A 23,504-nucleotide genomic window follows, 5' to 3' on the forward strand; every position below is an offset into this window, starting at 1 on the left:
TTTTTAAATATGAATAAAAAACAAAATAATAATAGTAAACAAGGGGAAAATTGTTAGTTGGTCTAGATTTTTGTTATTGCTTTTAATATATATTTTTTTGTTATTTCTTCAAGAGAAAAAAAAAACCGTTTAAAATGGTGAAACAGTTATTTTTTTGTTTTGAAAAGAAATAAAAAATATCATATAAATTATATGGTTTATGGTTAATTTAGATAGCGAGGAACTGTTAGTTTAATTAAGATTGCACAACATAGTTTTCATAAAGATTTCAAAATGTTGATTTTTTTTAGGTCGGAGAAGGAATAACAACAGATTTAGATTATTTAAATGGAATTTAAAAGAAAAAGTTTGAAGAAAACTTTTAAATTTTAAAACTTTTTAGTTCAAACTGTTGATATGTAGAATATTTATTAATTTTCTGCATAAAGTTGTAGTTTCTTTAAAGATCAATTTATGATGAATAATTCAAGATATTATTTATTGAAATCGGTTCATAATTACAAATGTTATTGGAGTTTTTCTAAAGCCTCAACAATATATGCTTTTCATAGCAGAGTTTTCGGTGTCGATATGTAATAGGCTGTAAGTTAGAGTTGCATAAAATCTAAAATACTCATGCCATTTTACTAAAGAAAAGCTATTTGGATTCAGAACAAAAGTTCCTCTTTGAATTCTTATATAGATGTAAAATTTTTATATAAGAATTTTCCAAAAATTCTTATTCAAACATAAGTATTTAAAAAATTTTATAATTTCGAAATTAAAACTAAATATATATATTTTGAAGAGAAAATAAAACTGTATGTGTTGCACAAGACCCCGAACGAAAACTAACTCCATATTTCAAAGATAACTTCGAATATTGCAGAATAAATTATTATAAACTCTGAAATATCCGAAATCAACTCTTGTTAAACCAGTGTAATTACAAAAAAAAAACTCACTTTAGCGTTTTAATCAAACCTTCAACTTTTAATTCTTGTACTTCCACCTCTTTCTATTCGGTATTTTCCAAATCAAACCTTCTTACACATGCACACTTTGAAACAAAAGACCACTATTTTCAAGGCTTATACAATGACAAAAACATTAATCACTAAGACAATGCTACAAATACATTCAATGTATTCAGAGTATTTTTCATGTCTTATCTTTCATTCATACAAATCACTGACATGAAAAAGGATTTGCTGTGTATGTGTGTGTGTGCGAATAATCGTATCTTTGTATTAATGTTTGTGGTTGATTGATAATTTAAAGTCAAGCATAAATGTGTCAAAGGGCACCCATAAATAGGTCAAATATTATAGCAAACCGGGTAAAATTTACATTATAAACAATGTGAAATGATTAAATTACTATTCGCTTTAAATTTTACAACAGTTTGAAAATAATATAAAAGTTTTCTAACCATTAGTATAACAGTTTTCAAGTGGTACAAATTGGTCATAAAATCAAAATCCTTGCAGCACCTATAATGGAACTATTTTTTATAATTTACAAAATTTTCCATAAAAGCATTCACTAAAACATTTCTCTCTTTACAGGTTCCTTACATGTCTTGGCTTTGGAACACTATCTACCCTCGCATGATGAAAATGGTGAATTCCATATACCCTATCCACCAACCAGTGAAGTTTATGTCTTCAATCGTTATGGACAACATGTGGCTACCAAAGATTTAGCCTCTGGCAAGACACGCTATAGTTTTCTATATTCCAAAAATACCTCATTTGGTCGCTTATCAACAGTAACAGATGCTTCCGGCAATAAAATACAATTCCTAAGAGACTACAGCAATGTTGTAAGCTCGATCGAAAACACACAAGATCATAAGTCGGACATACAAATCAATGGTATTGGTATAATGACCAAATTAACGGAAAAGGGCAGACAAGAAATTGAATTAGACTATGACAGCAATACTGGTCTATTGAACTCTAGATCATCGGGTGGTGAAACCTATATCTATCAATATGATGAGTTTGGTCGTGTTACTGGTATGATTTTGCCAAGTGGTGAAATTGTTAGAATCACCTCACAATTGGCTGATAACAAAGGCTTGACTGTTTATGTTCATGCCTCGGTGGAGTCTTTGTTCTCACGAGAGAAGGGAGATACCAATGAATTGTTGGTGTTGGGTGGTGTGAGATCTACTTTCATGAAGAAGGGTCAAGAGAATGCTGATGCTGAAATAAAACCCAACAATACCTTGGTCATTCATAGTTCAAATGGCGTAATAGTGGAATCCTCAGCAGTGGCTCGTCATCCTTTACTAGAAGCCGCTCTGCCTGTAGAAGCTGAAATGTTGGCAATGTGGTCTCATCAAAGTGTTACCATGGGTGAAGGTTTAACCAACAATATGTACTCTGTCTATAACTTGGTGGGAGATGTACGCAATCCTCAACAAACTTTGAATAGAGAAATATGGGTTAATCAATCGAGAGTTATTGGTGTAGAATTTGATCAGTTTACTAATCGAGAAACTTTCTATGATATGAACCGCACTCCTATTTTGATAGTGGCCTACGATCAGTCGGGTTTGCCTAAGTCGTACTACCCCACTAATGGTTATCCTGTTAATATGACCTATGATCGCTTCAATCGTATTGAGGGTTGGGCTTGGGGTCCTGCTGAATTGAAATATTCCTATGACAGGCATGGTTTACTCTCGGAAATCACCTCACAACAAGATGGTATTATTTCGTTTGTTTACAATGACTGGAATTTGGTATCCGAAATTGGTTTGGCTTCGCAACGCAAATTTGTTTTGCAATATGATGAATCAGGAGGCTTGAGACATGTTACATTACCTTCCGGCACCAAACATTCCTTCAGTATGCAGACTTCCATCGGTTTCATCAGAAATACTTATACTCCCCCTGGTAGCACTAAACCTTATCTACAACATTATAGTCATTCGGGTGCTTTACTACAGACTATATTCCCTGGTGATGGTGCTCGTATTGTGTATCGTTATAATGCTGCTGGTCAGTTGACGGAAATTGTCCATGGTGATGGTAAAAGTGAATTTATTTATAATGAAGCTACTGCCATGCCTTCTACAGTGTCGCACACTGAACGAGAATTGGAATATCGATGGGACTTTGAATATACCGGAGGTTTATTGAGCGAAGAACGCATTGATTTTATAGCCAAGACCGGTTTGAGTAATGCCAAATTTACCTATGAGTATGACACCGATTTTCGTGTTATATCTATACAAGGGCGCATTGGAGGCCAGAATTTACCGGCACAAAACTTTGCTTATGATATGCGCACTGGGCAACCCAGCATGATTGGCCAGTTCAAACTCATGCATCCTTTGTTGAATCAAACTCAAGTTTATGATGGCACTGCCAGTTTTACACGCACTGTCGATGGCCGTTTCATGACCCAGAAGGTCACCTTGGCCATACATCGTTTGGAAGTCTTCCGCATGGAATATTCATTTGGTGTTCACGGACGCATAACCCAGACTAGAACCTACACTAGAAATATGGCTGTCAATACCTATACAAATGTAAAGAATTATACCTGGGATTGTGATGGTCAACTGATAGGGGTAGAGGCTCAAGAACCTTGGGGCTTCCGTTATGATGACAATGGCAATTTATTGTCGTTAACTTATCGTGGAAACACCATACCCATGGAATACAACAACCAAGATCGTATCGTCAAGTTTGGTGAGGGTCAATATAAATATGATACCCGAGGTCTGGTGGCTCAAAATGCTAGAGAAGAGAGGTTCTACTATAATACACAAGGTTTGTTAGTTCGAGCCACCAAGAGAGGACGTTTTGATGTGCGCTACTACTATGATCATTTGAAACGTTTGGCCACACGTAAAGATAACTTTGGTAATGTTACCCAATTTTTCTATAATAATCAACAAAGGCCCTATGAAGTTTCCCAAATTTATTCACCCAGAGATGGCAAATTAATGTCTTTAACTTATGATGATGTGGGTCATTTAATTTATGCTCAGGTTTATAGGCATAAATACTATGTAGCCACCGATCAGAGTGGTACTCCCATCATGATCTTCAATCAATATGGTGAAGGTATCAGAGAAATAATGCGTTCACCATTTGGCCATATAGTCTACGATTCCAATCCCTATTTGTATCTGCCTATAGATTTTTGTGGCGGCATACTGGATCAAGTGACCACCTTGGTGCATATGGCTGATGGTCGTGTTTATGATCCTCTAATAGGCCAATGGATGGCGCCTAATTGGGAAAATGTTAAGGAACGTATAACCACTCCCACCAAAATGCATTTGTATAGATTTAATGGCAATGATCCTATCAATGTGGGTCACGATCGCAATTATCCCGCCAAGTTTAAGGATTGGATGAAGACCATAGGTTTCAATGTGGAAAATTTGGTGCCTCAGCTAAGTCGCAATCTATGGGAGCAACCTTCATTATGGGGTAGAGCGCCCTATAATCCTATAGCGTTGGACCTTAAGAAACCCATGTATAATGTACCCACCATGGCAGTAGAAAGTGGTTTCTTAGCTCATTTGAATATACGCCGTATGTCCAACTTTGAGGACTTGAATTCACCGCCCAAATCAGCTTTGAAATATGATGTTATGACGCCAGGACCCAGAAATATAGGTTCCGATACAGAGCCTCCTTTCGGTAAAGGCATTGTGGTGTCCAGAACCGCAGATGGTCAAGCCATAGTATCTAGTGTGCCAGCAGCAAATGCCATCTATAGAGATGTTTATACCTCCGTCTTTAATAGATCCAAATTGCTACCATTTACCTTTGTGGTTCATAATGCCCAACAAGATTCCTTCTTCTTTGTTAAGGAAGAACTGTGGCGAGCCAGTGAAGATCGCCAGCAGCTGAAACGTTTGCAAGGACAAGTCAATACCACTTTCCATGAAATCACAAGAGAAAATGGCAGTGGCACTAACTATCTAGATGTGAAAATCCATGGTCTACATGCCATTATCAATTTACGCTATGGTACTACAGTGGAGAAAGAGAAGCAAAGACTTATGCATCATGCTAAACTGACAGCAGTACGTAAAGCCTGGCATAGAGAGAAGGAAGCCTTGAAAACTGGACTAAATACAGAAATTGAATGGAATCAGCAAGAGATTGACGAAATCCTTAAACAAAACTATGCCAATAACTATGAAGGAGAATACATACACGATGTCACCCTGTATCCAGAACTAGCCGAAGATCCATATAATATAAAATTCGTTAAAAGAAAAGGAGCGACCGGAGGAGCAGCCGGTGTACCCAATGCACGCAAACGCAGAAGAAGAAGTATACTTAAAGATGATGAAGATATAACAATTATTAAAACAGAAATGAAACAATTAAAACAGACATCAACAGATGATAATAATGATAAAGTGGAAAATGTTCAACAACAATCACAATCAACAAGTGAGGCAGACAAGGAAAAACAACAGAAAAACACTAGTAAAGGTGTTGTGGCAACTTCAAATTCAAATGAATGCTCGCAACACCATAAATGTTAGCTTAAATTTTAAAAATTTATATTATAAAACTATAAACAAAAAACCGAAAAAAAATCACAAAAATTAATTTTGTTATAAATATAATAATAAAAAAAAAAGAAAAATCCTTTAAAATTAGTTAAGTTTTCAAAATGAAATGAAGCAAAACAAAAAACCAACACAATGATTAATTTATAATTTCCTAATTATACTCTATAATCTAAACAAAAAAAGAAACCAAGGGGAAGCTCTTTAATACATAAGGAAGACGATAATGATACTGATGAAAAAAAGATGACAGAAATAACCTTAAAAATTTATAAATATTTATGGTTTTTATTTAAATTAAGTTTTAATTTCTATCTGTGTATAGTAGTGAATAAATAATTATGTAATATTAAAATTATATAGTAATATATAAATATAAATTATAAATATAATATATATAAAAAAAAATATTTATTTACCCTTTAAACAAAACAAGAATTTAGTGATTAAGTAATTTAGTTATTAGTAATAATAATAATAAATTAAAAAAACAAAATAAACTAAATATTATATATAAGTATAAAACTCTTGATATAAAGTTTAAGACAGATGAGAGCAAAGTAAAACCCATTAAATATTTAAGTTTCGATTTACTTTTCTTTTTCTTCTTTCAAGTAAAACAAAGAAGATTTAAGAAAAATAAATTATTATTAAGTAATAGCAGTGATTATTAGTATCTAGATTATTTTTGTAATTTTATTTTTTCTTTCCTATTTTGTATGTAGTATATTGTATATGTATTTAAAAAACGAACATTTTTGTTATAACATTAAAAGAAAAGACTTTTTTTCCAAAATCAAAAAAATACAAATGTTTTTATTTTTTTTATACTGAGTTTATGAGGATATTCTGAGTAGTTGATTTTGAAAACGATTTTTAATTAAAATTAAATTTGCATTTTAGAAAGAAAAGGAAAAGATTGTAGCTTTCTAATTTTATAAAAACTATTTCTGTATGAAGTGGGATATTTTTTTGTTGTGAATCAGTTTTTATTTTTGCTATTTTGAGATTAGTTTTTACAACTTTTTCAGCCTTTTCAAAACATATTCTATTTTTGGAAAAAATGCTAATTTCTGAAAATTTACTGCTTTCTTTTAGGTGGCCAACTATTAATTTAAAATGTTGCATACTTAAGACTTTCAAATTGTTATATAAGAAATAACATAGGCCGTAAACACTAATATACTGACATCATACAGTTATTAAAGAACTATATGAGGCTATTGGATACCCCATTTCAGATAAACTAAATAGACTTCCATATCATTCTCATGTTTAGCAGAAAACACATTTAATTCTAAATAAATATTAACTGGCAAAAATGGCACAAATTTGAGTTCTTTTCTAATTGTAAAAAATGATAAATGGCGAAAACTTATATTGCTCTCTTTTAGGCGGCCAACTAGTAATTTAAAAGGTTGCATACTTATGACTATCATATAAGAAATAACAAAAAAAAATATATTGCTGCCTTTTAGGCTGTATTGATATCATATGGGCCGTTGGAAACCCTGATTTTAAATAAAAAACGGACAGATTGTCTAAACTAAATAGACATGCATACTTATGACTAATTTTAAATAAATATTAACTAGCAAAAATGGCACAAATTCGAGTTCTTTCTGATTGTAAAAAATGCTAATTTTCGAAAACTTATATTGCTCTCTTTTAGGCAGCCAACTAGTAATTCAAAATGTTGCATACTTATGACTATCATATAAAAACTAACAAAAAATATATTGCTGCCTTTTAGGCTGTAAACAATAATACATTGATATCAAACGGACAGATTGGCCAAACTAAATAGACATTCTTATCATTTTATCGTTTCGCAGAAAAACATTTTATTTTAAATAAATTTGTAACTCGCTTTTTAAATTTATAAAAATATTAATAATCACTGCTATTACAATTAAAAAACATTTAAGGTAAAAAATACCCAAATTAAGAAGAACAAAAACAAGAAAAATCTGATTATAATAAAACGTTTGAAAGCAGAACGTTCTTTTATTTGTGGTACTCGAGCTTTTTGAGACTGGCGTAGTTTTTAAAAAACACAATTTAAAAAATAAACAAAAAAACTTAAGATAAAAACACAAAAAAGAAAAAACAAATTATAAGTAGATGCTTATATAAATGTAATTATTAAATATAAAATAAAAAAACAATAAATAAAGTACACTTATCCTCAGATAAGCTAAATGTCTTAAACTAGATAAACATTTACAACAGAAAACCAAACAGAATAAAAAGAAAATATAAAATCTATTCCTTCTAAAAACATATTTAAAAATATAAAAATAAAACACACAACAACTATACGTATATAGGAAAAGAAAAAAAACACAAAACTTGTAAATTTATCATTTTTTATATAAACTAAAATATATAATATTACAAACATAAAAAAAAAATCTATATAAAATATAATTAAAAATTTAAAAAAAAATCCAAACAGACCAACAAACCTTGCCCCACAACTTAAAAATAAACATTAAAAAAATAAACAAATTAAGAATTTTCAAAAACTAAAACTTATTGTAAATAATTATTGTCATTTTTTTTTATATATAATTTAGCTTAAAATTAAGCTATATTAAAAAACAATAACTTTTAAAAATTAAAATAAAAATAATAATTAGTCTATAAACTTAAAAAAATAATTATAATTTTACAGGATTTTAATTATAGCATATATAAATATAAACATTTAGTTAGTTATTTTTTAATTTAACAGCTCATTTTTTTTACTACTAACTCTCTGACTCTATCATTCTTTATACAACTCCTTGTTTATTATAAATTATTATTAAATATCATTAAATTTTTAAGCTCCTAATTGTTTTTAATTTATAAGTTAAATAGAGAAAAAAACAGTAATCTACTGCAAAAATGAAATGAAATTTAAAAAATAAATATGGCAACAGTATTATTTAAAAAAATAAAACAAAAATACACTCAGTTCTTTTTATTTCAAAAATCTCTTTTCTATCTCAGAATATAGTATTTTAAAGGAAAATTTTTACGAAAATCACTCCAAAAGTTTTTTTAAATAAAATTTTCAACCGATATACTAAATTCGGGGATTATGCCGATATCAGTTAGTTTTTTATTCTTTCCATCAGCTAATTTTTTCTAAATCATTTTAAAACACTGGCTTTTTTTGAAAATGATTTGATTTATTCCGTTGATTTTATTGTTTAATTGACTAAAGACAAATTTATGTGACACATTGCCGTCCATACCATTCATTAATGATTAATTAATTCCTAATTAATAATTTATCCATGATTTTGTTCCAATATAAAATAAAAAATCTTATTCGATTTGGTACGTATATAACTTTTCATTGAAAATCGAACATCAATGAACTTGATTTACTTTTCTGAAATACATTTTTGGAAGTCAGTTGTAAGAGTTAATGAAGAAGGGCAATAAAGCCCTCCAAAAATTAAGACTACACCGCAAAAGACTAGGACTGGTCCAAAACTAGTTGCCGCACATGCGTTATATCGCACTAATGCCAATACTACTCCTTTGCTAACATTTTCAAAGAACATGATCCTCAACATGGTCCTACGTAATGTAGACTACTAGAATTACGAAGCTGATCATGTACTCTAATAATGTTTTCAGGGAAATCATTTTGGGATTACCTTAATGCCGATTACTGTTTCAATCATTCTCAATAGGCTTTATACTTGAGTTTACATGACTCGTTACATCACAAAAATACCAATACTACTCCTTTGCTAACATTTTCAAAGAATATGATCCACGACATGGTCCTACGTAATGTAGACTACTAGAATTACTAAGCTGATCATGTACCCTAATAATATTTTCAGGGGAATCGTTTTGAGATTACCTTAATGTCGATAACTGTTTCAATCATTCTCAATAGGCTTTATCCTTGAGCGTACGTGACTCATTTCATCAAATTAGTTTGAAAATTCGCACAAAGTTTACATGAACAGCCAGCTTGACGGAAAGACGGACGGACTTGTCTTACCTAATGAAATAAGAAAATGATTCTAAGCAGATTAGCATATTTTAAGATGGGTGAAGGACCGATATTTTTGCGTTAAAAACATCTGCACGAATCACTTGAAATATCACCTAGGACAAATTTTTAAATAAATCTGCCAAATATGTATTTACGGGAATTTTTATAAACTTTCTCCTAAATATTGCTACGTCGTAAAAAAGTCTTCTTCTATTGGCTTCAAAATAAGGAATCAACTTCGGTAATATACATAACTGTCCTATTCACAATCTATGTCATTGCGGTATATGTACATGAATAGTAATTTTATGCTATATATAGTTTTAATGCGAATCAAAAACAATAATCAGAAATTACGGCATACAACGATACCACATCTATTGTGAATTAAACAATTGTTCGTGTTTTTTGAAACTATTATCTTTTAGAAAATTATACTCTAGGTTAAAAAATTTTTGGCATGTGTTATTGCAAGAGGTTTTTCGATATATAAGGGTCAATATTGATAATGTCTGATATCCGTGTTATTAAAGGTCAATCCAAGTTTATTACAAATTTAAAAAAGCAGACCTAGAAGTCAATTAGAAGGTTAAACGTAAATTTTACAACAAATCAGTGGCACACTTTTATTTCTTCTAATTCTCAAATTCAGTTCATAAGGCATTGAAATATATTAAAAATCCTATTCCAGGCGTATTTTTAGATAAATCGTTAATCTTTCTATAGAAAATATGAATATAAAACAATTAAGAGTTTAATATTCGCCTTTGGCGAATCTTATATACCCGAAACAAAACACACAAAAAAACCGACATACATCCTCACATTCGCCTTTTCAATAAGTATGCTGTAAAATTCTCTTTTTTTGATTAAATTTTCAGAGATAGTCTCGCTTTTTTGTTTATATCTCCGTTATTTATATACGGAGTTGGCTGATTTTAAATAGCAAACTGCACGAAAGCATGTCAAACCTAATTATTGAAGATTTGGATTACGAAGATATCTGGGGTCTTCAGAAAATTGATTCCAATACACACACACGGTTTAATCAACTCCGCTATCCATAAGAATCCATGTATATATTCATGCACTTTATAGGGTCGGAAATTTATATTGAGGAATTTTCAAACGGAAAGACAAACTTATGTATACCATTCTCACGAAGGTGAAGGGTACAATGAAAGGTCTTAAGTATGCATTTCTGCTGATATACATATAGCCTATTTACTTATGATAACATATTCAAAAAATATAAGATAAATTACAGTGTTAACGGATAATATGTGTGATATTTATGAAATTGTTTACAACAAGCATATTAACGGACAGACAGATAAACTTACTGAGTATCAAAGAGATAGCTGGCCCAATAAATTGTACACAGAGGAAAAAAATATACACGCCTGGTACCAAATTGACACAAAATTTTTTAATAACATCCATTGTCAAGTATATACATACATACAACAACAACATGTAATGTAGACCACGCAACTTTGTCAACATTGTAACAATTCGCTGTCGCAATCTGAACTTTTTGAGCTTACTACGTTTGTTAACTTTTAGAAAACGGATGTGCATAAAGTTTAGATTGCGCCAGCGAATTGTTGCAATGTTGACAAAGTTACGTGGTCTAAATTACATGTTGTTGTATGTATGTATATACTTGACAATGGATGTTATGGAAAAATTTGGTGTCAATTTGGTACCAGGCGTGTATATTTATTTTTTCCTCTGTGTAGAAGATAAAAACGTAATGACAATTTTATATACCTTCTCATGAAGGTGGCGGATAAAATGATGCAATATTAGTTCCGTGACTTTAATAAAAAACGTTTGAGCATTTCGCATTAATGAGCCATTTCAATAAAAAATCACTTATTACAGGAAAATCGTATGCAAATGGTGAGTAATTTATTATTTCAATTGTAAAATTCTATGAAGATATTTTAAACAGTTGTCTGTTCATTGAGGGCATGATAGTGACCATAAGAGAATAGAAAATACCCACAAACGTTCTAAGTATTATGACTAAAATAGTATTAAAATCGGTAAAAGTAATCGATAATTGTATTTAATATATATGTAATTGATCCATCGAAAATAATCATATTGATCTTTTGAACTAAAATATCTTGAATTTGTTGATTTGATTTGATATTTAAATGAAAAATTATATACTTGAGAAATATTTGTAAAAATCCATTTACTATATTTTCACCACACAATTTATATTTTTACAATTTCTAGAATTAACGAATAGAAAACAGAAAGTAATTACAAACAGAGAATAATTAGTAAAATGAATCAAAATTTATGAAATAAATATTTTATTCTATTTATACCCTGCATCACTTTAGTGGGGAGGGTATATTGGATTTGTGCTGATGTTTGTAACACACAATAATATTGTTCCTATACCCATCTTAAAGCATACGAAACGGCTAAGAATAATTTTTGAGTCGAATTAGCTATGTCCGTCTGTCTGACTGTCCGTTCATGTAAACAGGAGCGATTTTCAAGATAATTCAATGAAATTTGGTACATGATCCTCTATTGTTCCAGGGACGAAGCATATTGAAAATGGTTAAGATCGGTTCATTATTTCACCTAGCCCCCATACAACAGAACCCCCGAATAGGGCTTGTAAACCTTGTAATCAAACTACAGGTTGCAATTTTGAAGATAAGTCAACCTTCAACCTTCCAGAGACTAATCTAATTAAAAATGGTTAACATTGGTGCATTATTTCAGCTAGCCCCCATACAACTAAACCCCCCGAATAGGGCCTTAAGCTCATAATTATGTTTAATATACTCATAACTCGACAAATGGCTGCAAAACCAAGTTCCATACTAGTCTTGACGACTCTGATGAATTTTAGAATGAAAGGGCCTCTTTTGACTCTAGTCCCCTTCAAAATATGACTTAAATATATACAATATTATTCAACAATTAATGGCTTAAGTATATCTGAGACAAGCTACAATTCAACTTAAATACTTTATTATGAAAACTAAATCACATTTTATTTTTATAATTGGTGTAGGGTATTATATGATCAGCCTCGCTCAACTATAATTTCTTACTTGTTTTAGTTATGTAATTATTATAATATAATAATTTTCTTTTCTTTCAATTCTTTTTAAAGTAATTTTTTTCAAAAATATTTTAAATTTAGAACAAAATTAACTACATTACTTAGTTACGGAAATAAAGGTTAAATGTAAAGTAATAAAATTTGCTGAATTAGTTTGAGACAAGAAATATTGGCTTAAAGCATTAAAATACACAAACAATTTGGAATAAGATAAAATGTAGTTAAAAATACTTGTACAATAGATGCATAAATAAAATAATAAAATATATTTTATTACACTGAAAGAAAAATGTAGGCCAAAATAAAATAAATACTGTAAATAAATGTGTACAAATAAACATTAAAAAAACTGTAAACTAAAACAAACAATATTTAGAAAAATTGCAATTAAAAAAAAAACACAAACATAGATAAATAATCATACAAAAGATTTAAAAAGTAAATTGATTTTATATTAGAAATGTTGCGGAACAACAAAAAGAAATTCTACTGAAATTTTAAAAACTCAGGACAAAAAGTATACTAATTTGAAATAAAATATTTAAAAATTCATTAATCAAGAAATATTCACAATATTATACAAATAGAAAACATTTTGCCCATAATAATACACACTACTATACTATAAACCAATTACATATTTGATTACACCATATAGTATTCATGTAAATCCCTTGAATTTTAATACTATATAATACATATGTATATGCATTTACTAAATAAATAAATAAATATAAATGCATATCTGTGCATATTTAATACATAAGATCAATTTACTTTTTAATCTATATTTGTTTTTCATTCATTATAAGTTATGTATGTATGTAAGCATTTCATACGCATTTGCATTACATTATGAATTAATTGTAAATATTATTATGATATAAAATTTATTACCTTAAAATAGTTTTAATACAGTTAATGTATGAATGTACACGTGTTGTATATTTTAAGTAATGTAATTCATTATAAGTTTTTGTTTAATAAGTTTGTATATATTAATTAACCAATAACAAGTTACAAAATGAATTTATTACTTAAATTAGCATAAATAAATTCTGGGTAAAATTTTAGAGTTTAGATTTAGAATAGTGCAGGTAATTAGAAAATAAGCTTAATTTTATTATTGTTTCAGAAATTAATTAGTTTTTATATATTTAGTTATAGATTGAAAAACAAATTTCGTTGCAATTATACTTTTTAAATTTTGTTTTTTCATTAAATATTTTCAAAAGTTAGAATTAGCAATAATTCCTACAAAGATTAGTAAAACCGAGTTTGAGCCAAGTTTTCCTTTCAAATTGTCCAATATTTTCAAAGTTGTTCTATCGGAAATTTATATAAACTTAAATATAATTGATATTTCTAAAGACAACAATTGTGCAGTGCTTTGCGTGATCAGTTGTCGTGACGAATGGATGGACATTTACAATCACAGGGTAAGCTAGAGAAGGCTCATTAGCGCACTTTTCACAACCCAACTACACAAAGCGGTAGATCAGAAACATAACCAGAAAAAGAACATCCAACACCATGCAAGTCATACACAAAGCTATAATTCTAAACATTCGGGTTTGAACCACAACAACCACTTTAACGCCAAATGATCATTTCAATAACCAGGACAACATAAAATCCGAGACAATGTCCGCAAACTCTGGTAACCATGGTACCAGATAGGCAAGGTTCTTAGGTCAGATCTCGTGTCAATGACTCCTTCAGTTTATAGTCCGGCAGACTAGAGGTAAATATAGCAACTCTATATCCTGGAATTGCAATGAGACCATAGTAAGGGCTATAACTTGCCCGGCGGATTTCGGAATCTGGGAAAACGATTCGCGAATGGTAAAGTGATGCAATTTTCCACTATCACAAGTACAATATCTAAAATGATCTGAAACTATCTGAACTAAAACTTCAAATTCTTTGAGATTTCGACAAAAATGTGATAAGACTTCATATAGGTATTCTTACTGGGACTGGAACAAGTAAATCATAGTCTGAAAAAGTTCCTTAATAATTCATTATATCATATTTCTTTTCACTAAGGGATCTAACTAAATTTGGTAAAATTATTTACAAAATCAGTCGGACTGGCAAGAAGGATTATTAAAAATAAAGGATCTGTTTTTGTGCCAGTTAAATTACGAGCGAATTTCATGGAAAAAATAACTTAAAAATGCTCTTTATAACAAATGTTAATAATTCTGGTCAGAACTTTTATAGCTGTTTTTTAGTTTGCTGTTATCTAAGCAAACAGTCCCCCTGTGGTTTGACTCCTTTCATAGAACTACTCATTGTTCCAAAGTTTAAAATGTATTGCATACTTTCTCCTGTTAATATATATTTGATAAAGGAAATTTAAGCATATATTTTACATTTTATCTTTTAAACTTATTATATATACCCTACACCACTTTAGTGGGGAGGGTATATTGGGTTTGTGCTAATGTTTGTAATGCACAATAATATTGGTCCAATACCAACCTAAAAGTATAGCAATCGGCTTAGAGTCATTTTCTCAGTTGATTTAGCTATGTCCGTCCGACTGTCTGTCTGTCTGTCTGTCTGTCTGTCTGTCTGTCTGTCTATCTGTCTGTCTGTCTGTCTGTCTGTCTGTCTGTTTATCTGTCTGTCCGTCTGTCTTTCTGTCTGTCTGTCTGTCCGTCCATGTAAACCTTGTAATCAAACTACAGATCGCAGTTTTGAAGATAATTCAATGAAATTTAGCACATGATCTTCTTTTGTACCAAAAACGAACCCTATTGTAAATGGTTAACATTATTTCACCCAACTCCCATACAACTGAACCCCCGAATAGGGCCTTTAAGTTCATAATTATGTTTAATATACTCGAGATACGAAAAAGCTGCAAAACCAAGCTCTATACTGGCCTTGATGACCATAATGAATTCTATATTGCTGGGGCCTCATTTGATACTAGCCCCTATATAAAGCCCCGTTCAAAATATGACTTAAATATACACAATATTATTCAACAATAAATGGCTTAAGTATATCTGAGGTACTAGGTACAATTCAACTTAAATGCTTTATTATGAAAACTAAATCACATTTTATTTTTATAAATGGTGAAGGCTACCATATGGTCGGCCTCGCTCTACTAAAATCTTTTACTTGTTTTACTTAAAGTTAATGATTATCTAAAAGTTTAATTTTTATTATATTTCCTTGTAATTCGAATTAAAAATTATAAATTTGTACAATAAAATGACATAGAAAAAACTAAATCCTATTCACAACATTCCAAAGCAAAATCCCCTAAAGCAAAAGCAAGAAAAAATTGTGTCAAAATCGTCTTAAACTTAAGACATTTTGTAAATATAAACTGACCAATATATGAAAGAAAAAAAAAATATGAATTTGTAATTGAATATGTAAATAATACTAAATATAAGACTACAATATAAATAAATGTAATTTAATGTACTATTAAAAAGTAAAAAAATTATTAATAGTTATTTATAACAAATAAAAATAAATATCCTATAAAAAACAATTTCTAGCAGTAATAATTGGTTAAACATTAAAATTATACTATAAAATTGGCTAAAATTAAAAAAAAACTAATAATTAACAAACAACAACACAAACAAAAAGAGCAGGAGTCAGTTACCTATTAGTAATGAAACAAAAACAAAATTAAATAAGAAAATTAAAATTAATTAAAAAAACGAAAAACCAATTTGCTTTTAAAGCAAACTAAAAAAAAACATACTGATAGAAAATTTAAAAAAAGTAAAAAAAGTTACTGCTTGAAATGGAAAACGAAAACATTAATAAGGAACTGAAAACTAAATAAATGTAAATAATTATTGTAGATTAAATATATAATAATTAAATTTAAATAAATTTATAAATACACATACACAAACATTAAGAAACAGGGAAAAATTTAATAAAATCTAAAAAAAGAAACACAGTAAACTATATAAATAAAAAAGTATTAAAATAAATTAAAAAAAAACAACTATAAGAATTTATATGAAAGAAAAGGAAACACAATATAAATTAAAATAACAATAAAAACTAAAATTAAACAGAAAAAAAATTAATTATATTTATTAGCAAAAAATGAAAGACAAGATAAACAAAAAACCCGGAAAAATCCATTAGTCTATTGTAGTTCAATAATGTACAATTTAATGTCTTGATAAAGAAAACAAAACTAAGTAAAATAAATAACAAAAAACACAAGAAAATAATAAATAATTAAATAATATTTAAAATAAATTACCAAAAAAACCCCACAAAGAAAAGTAAAACTAATTATCAAATTATCACCCGAAATATAAATATTAATTGAACAGAAAAAACCAACAAATAAAAATCTATTTATGATTAAATTCTTAACAAATTATTTTTAAATTAAACAGAAAATTGTATTATTTGAAATTTACACACATACACACACACAGAAACACAAACTGCCCCACACACACATACTCAAAACAAACATACAAATACTCCATAAATCAATGATGAATGAATGGATGTTTCTTAATCGTAGTTGTTGTTTTTATTAACAACTACAACATACTTAATTCTACTTACAACAAAATAACAAGAAAATTTTCCAAATAAAACCAAAATAAATTTAATTGTAACAATGATGATTGGAAAGTAAAATTAAAAAAGTAAAAATAATAAAAACAAAACATCTGAGGATATCAAGGGTCTTATAAAAACAAAAAAAAAAAAACAAAAGAGAAAAAAACAACAACTGAATAAATAAAAAAATAAATATTGAAATATAAAACAATAAAAATATATGGTTTTATTTTTGAATTAATCAAATTTGTATTAAAGAAAGTAAGTCTAATCAGGGATTAAAATTAAAAAAAAGCAATAACCACTCAATAATCACAAAAAAAATGCAAATATAAATTTCATAGATAATGAAATATTTTTGGCAATTTTATAGCATTTTTAAATTTCTCTATCTTAAAAAAAGCCCTTTATCATTTCCAAAAATTGCTTTAGACTCTAATAGCTGGAATAGTTTTAAGTAGCAAAACATGTTATCTAACTAATTTGGACAAAAAGTGGTTCCGAGGACCACTTTTTTCTAGACATACCACGCAAACGATGCGTATACGATTAAAAAAACTTTTTTTAAAAGGACCTGAGTTCCTTACCAGCGATTGAAAATCTTGATCTCAGTAATTTTTCTGTAATCTTTTCGAAATGGGTCTGAATTTCGTAATTTTGGGCTTAATGGACCAAACCAAATGCAAAACAATTTTCCAACTTTTTTTTATGCAGAAAGTTATTGATGCAGAATTTCATCTTGATATTGGTGTTTCCAAATCAATTTTGACCTTCAAGTCATTTTCTGAAGGCGACTTTGTATGGGGGCCCGATGAGGCCCGATCATTACGAAAATATGCAAAATCATAAATCATAAAATCATTATATAAAACTAAGCCTTGCCGATAGAGATACGAAAACGCCTTTCGGGGGTACGGTTGCATGGGGGCTAAGCGAAGTAATGGACCGATTTTAACTATTTTCGATAGACTTCGTCATAGCTATGTGCCAAATGTCATCAAATTATCTTGAAAATTGCGACCTGTATCGAGCGCACAAGGTTTACATAGACGGACAGACAGAGAGACGGACAGACAGACAGGACAAACAGACAGGTAGAGATACAAAAACCCCTTTCGGGGGGTACGCTTGTATGGGGGCTAGGCGAAATAATGGACCGATTTTAACTATTTTTATTGGATTTCGGCATAGCCAAAAGAATATTATGTGCCAAAATTATCTTGAAAATTGCGACCTGTATCGAGCACACAAGGTCTAGATAGACGAACGGACAGAGAGACAGACAGACGGATAAACAGACAGACAGACAGACAGACAGACAGACAGATAGATAGACAGACAGACAGACAGACAGACAGACAGACAAACAGACAGACAGACAGACAGACAGACAGACAGACAGACAGATAGACAGACAGACAGACAGACAGACAGACAGACAGACAGATAGACAGACAGACAGACAGACAGACAGACAGACAGACAGACAGACAGACAGACAGACAGACAGACAGACAGACAGACAGACGGACGGACATAGTTAAATCGACTCAGAAAGTGATTCTGATCCGATTGATATACTTACTATGTACATACTTTAAGGTGGACCAACATTAGCACTAATGTATAACAATTACGACATACTACGAGTTAAAAAGGCAGTTCCTCGGGACATTTTATTGGACAAACTGAACAGAAACCCGTCAAAATATTTAACGACTAGGACTTAAATTCTTGGGTGTTGCAAACATCAACACAAACGTATAATACCTTCGATACTATAATAGTGATGTGTAATTAAAAAAATTAAAATTAGTTATTAAATTAACGAAATTAACTACAAAATAAATATGTTAGAAATTATAGTCGGGCGAGGCCGACCATATAACACCATACATCAGTTGTAAAAATAAAATCTGATTTAGTTTTCATAGTAAAGCATTTCAGCTGAATTGTACTTCGCCTCAGATATACTTAAGCCATTTTTTTGTTGAATGAAATTGTGGACGATTAAGTCATATTTGGAAGTATAGAACTTGGTTTTGCAGTTTTTTTTTATCGAGATACGAGTATTTTAAACATAATTATGTACTTAAATGCCTTATTGGGGGGGTTCAGTAGTATAGGGGCTATTTGAAATAATGGACCGATATTAACCATTTTCAATAGCATTCGTCTCTGGTACAATAGAAGATCATGTACAAAATTTAATAGAATTATCTTTAATATTGCGATCTGTAGTTGGATTACATGGTTTACATGGACGGATGGACGGACATAGCTAAATCGACTACAAGGTTTACAAGGACGGACGGACATAGCTAAATCGACTCAGAGAATGACTCTTAGTTTGACTACAAGGTTTACATGGACGGACGGACATATCTAAATCGACTCAGAAAATGATTCTAAATTACAAATTCGCACAAACCCAATATACAATCCCCACTAAAGTGCTGTAGGGTATTAAGACTTCTCTAACTCACGAAAAATGTGCTGGTGAGATCACTAATCAATAAATACCTAACAATAGACTATTCAATAATTGGTATGAATATCAGAAGACTAGTGGAAGCTTGTTAATGAATAGCAAATAGAAGAGTCAATAGACTGTTTAATAGACTAGTTCATAAAAAAGTTCATTAATTATGCAATATACTAATTTAGCTAGTAAATGGACAAGTACATTGTTTATTATATTTAATAAACTAATCCATAGGCTAGTTCATAGACCAAGTCAAAGTCCGTTTTGGTCTCCAAACACTTATTCACTTCAATGTTTTAATTATTGAAGTTCAAAAAATCTTAATGTTTCTCAAATGTCAAAAACAACATTAATCTAAAATAAACTATTAGAAAAGTTTTCGAACAATATCAAATAATGAGACATTCATATTCACAGCCCCATCTCCTAATCCAAACAAACTTAGAGATACCAACTGTAATTAAAAATATATTTATGAGTAATCAATATTCATGCACAGCTGATAATGTTAATTTAATTTTGTTCTTTTTTTAACATAAATATTTATTGGTGATTTCCCATAGTCTGCAGTTATTTTTTAATAACAAAAAACTTAAAGAAAACTTAAGTACTTAAAATTAAACATCACTCATCAACACTCAATTTAGAAGCTAAAGCTTAAAATTGTCAAAAAGAAAAAATAAGGAAAAGGAAAAAAAAATTTAAAACATTTTTTTTTTGTTTTTCAAAAGGATTAAATTTGTTTGGTTTACCCTTTTTGCTTTTCACTAAATAATTTCTGTCCCATTTTAAAATATTTCTACGTGCTTTGCACAGCTCGAAGAAAATTTCAAATAAAGTTTATGCAGTTTTTTGTTTTTTCGTGTTATTTATTTATTTTTAAACATCAGTCAGTGTCTAGAATGCGTGATGAAGTGGGTCTTAAGGTCTTTAATAATTTTTTGGTTTCACTATGTTACTGTTTTATCCTTTTTTTTGCTCTTGAATGCTGTGAAATATAAAAACATGTATAAATTAAGCATTATTTTTTCAAACGTGCTGAATTTATGTTCTCACTTTGACACTGGTCTTTTTCAATTTTTATTTTTTGTTTATTTGCTGTTTAAAAAATTAAGAAAATATATAATAAAAGGGTTAAAATGAAATTGACTTTTGAAATGGGTTAATTGTAAAATGTGGTGTAGTTGTTTGTAGCAGTTTTTTTTCTAGCATTTGTAGGGTGTAGAGGTGTCTGGCAAATATGTCAGTTGCTGTGACATAATTGTAGAAATTTATACACTTGGCAAGTGTGAATGATTTGTTTGTTAAAAAAAAAGGATTTTAATTAGTTGAAAGGAAATGAAAAGTAATTTTTTCTTAATAATACAAAAAAAAAAAAATGTAGACATGTATTTTCAAGAGACTGACAGAGGAAATATGATTAGATAAAGTTTTATTAAAAATGTAGTAGTTTAATCTTGGTACAACAGAATGATGAAAGTTAGAACAATAGCTTTTTAAAGCTTTTTGAAAATATTTGAAAAAATTGGCTTTTTTTAATAACTAACAAGTTAGTAGAATAATTTATATATACAAAGAATATGCTCATGTCGAATTTTATCCAGATATATAGTTCTGTCACACATTTCGATCGGAATGGTTTTAATTCTGTATTATCATTCTGATTGATTTTGTTTCCAGCTTCTCCCGAGTCGGAATCTATACAATACATATTCACGTCTAATTCTACCCCGATAGCTTTATTAGTTAATGAAAGAAGATGAATTATATAGGAGCTATGACTAATTACGGGCCTATTCGAAAATAAATCGTAAAGTGATTGATACATAAACAAAAAAAATGTTCGTGCCAAGTTTTATATCGAAAGCTTTATTTATCAATGAAATATGCTGTTTAAAGTGATTTTTGAAAGAGGATCTTATATGGGAGCTTTGACCAATTACGGGCCTATCCAGATAAAAAGGGAGTGATTGATACATACACAAAACATATTCGTGCCGAATTTTATCTCGTTGGCTTTATATATCAATGAGATATGCGCGATTAAGTTAATCTTGTGTTAGAGCTATACAATACATATATACAAAGCATATTAATTTTACCACCATGTGAAGTGATTTTCGAAAGTGGACCCTATGTGGGAGCTATGACCAATTATGGACCGATTTGAAAATATTTCGTAAAGTGATTGATACATATATCAATGAAATATGCGCGTTTAAGTGATTTTCGAAAGTGGGCCTTATATGGGAGCTATGACCAATTGTATACCGATACAAATATACGTTAGTAGTATGAATTCTATTCATATTATATTTATATGTGCAAAATTTTGGGTTGATACCAATATATTTAAGGAAGTTATTAACGATAAATCCATTTTCGGATAATTGAGTAAAAAAATAACGTGTGACAAAATTCATCGAATTATCTTTTGTAGTTTCTGAGAAAACGACTTAAGAATTACGAAACAACTTTTTTTCGAGTAGTCTGAAATTTTTACTCATAACTTTCAACGTTGTGAACCGATGTTGTGATTTTCAATACCAAACTGCTTATGACAATAAATAGTTTTAGTGAATTTGGTTTATTTCTTTTGCTTAGTTTTAACGTGAGCGTGTTTTAGGCAGACAGACAGATAGGCAGACACACAGACAGACAGACAGACAGACAAACAGACAGACATACAGACATACAGACATACAGACAGACAGACAGACAGACAGACAGACAGACAGACAGACAGTCAGACAGACAGACAGACAGACAGACAGACAGACAGACAGACAGACAGACAGACAGACAGACATACAGACATACAGACATACATACAGACATACAGACATACAGACATACAGACATACAGACATACAGACAGACAGACAGACAGACAGACAGACATAGCTAAATCGACTCAGATAAGGAATCGGCATATGCATATACATATACTTTGTTGTACCTCTAATGAATATTTCTTGTTGTTACACACGGTATGACAAACTTATATGTACCCTCTACCACTGATGGTGGTGGAGTGTATAAAAACATTTAAAACATCGAATTAGGGAAGTCTATGAGTGTCGTAGATTCAAATTTGTTCAAATTATCTTATTTAATTTAAAGACTTATCTGGATTTACCTATATATTTAAAAAGCAGCATACAAGGTATAAAATATACAACTCCTAGTTTCTGCAGACACTCATGATAAAATTTAAATACAATTATAGCAAATATAAGTAGCTTTCGATATAGTTTTAATTAAAAGTATAAATTGTATTCGCAATATTCTAATCTTACACTTTTTTCTTCCACTAAATTTTACATAAAAAATTTTTTTAATGTCACTAGCAAATCTTCTTATGTCCATCTGTTTAAACAGATTTCTCTAATAAGAAATAATATTATGTATATTATTTACCTCAACTACAACTATTTTTTGTTATCAAATTTTCTTAAATATTTTTAAGCACTTTTCCATATACAACAACACTATGTTGTTGTATGTTTGCTGTCCTAAGGCGATAATGCAGGATTTGTAAAAATATTATGTTAAGGAATTCAAGTGAGAAAATGAACATGAGCAGAAAAAAAATTGAACATTCTAAGACTAACACTAATAGCACATCTCTATTTTGGGCTAAAAGCAAAAAAAAATATATAATTTTATCCTAAGTAGCTTAAGACAGGAAAACATATGTGTGTCAAATACAAATACACTTTAGAAATGTAAAAATAAATAAAAATACGAAAAACATGTAAATATTTTTTAAAAGACATTTCTTAAGGAAGTTTAAATAATTAAA

The 23,504-nt window shown here is 29.7% G+C and overlaps 1 protein-coding gene across 1 annotated transcript; it reads left to right on the forward strand.

Annotated features, from left to right (window-relative positions):
- The first annotated feature begins 1,175 nt into the window (after positions 1 to 1,175).
- On the forward strand, positions 1,176 to 5,598 carry LOC119611582 (teneurin-a-like). The gene is made up of 2 exons (XM_037967228.1): positions 1,176 to 1,194; positions 1,548 to 5,598. Exons 1-2 carry the CDS (start codon positions 1,176 to 1,178, stop codon positions 5,507 to 5,509), a joined length of 3,981 nt encoding a protein of 1,326 aa, XP_037823156.1. The 3' UTR covers positions 5,510 to 5,598.
- The last annotated feature ends 17,906 nt before the right edge of the window (positions 5,599 to 23,504 follow it).

Source organism: Lucilia sericata, unplaced genomic scaffold (assembly GCF_015586225.1).
Source record: "Lucilia sericata isolate MDLA Ls3-8-SP2 unplaced genomic scaffold, ASM1558622v1 Contig001485F_arrow, whole genome shotgun sequence".
Lineage (NCBI taxonomy): Eukaryota > Metazoa > Arthropoda > Insecta > Diptera > Calliphoridae > Lucilia > Lucilia sericata.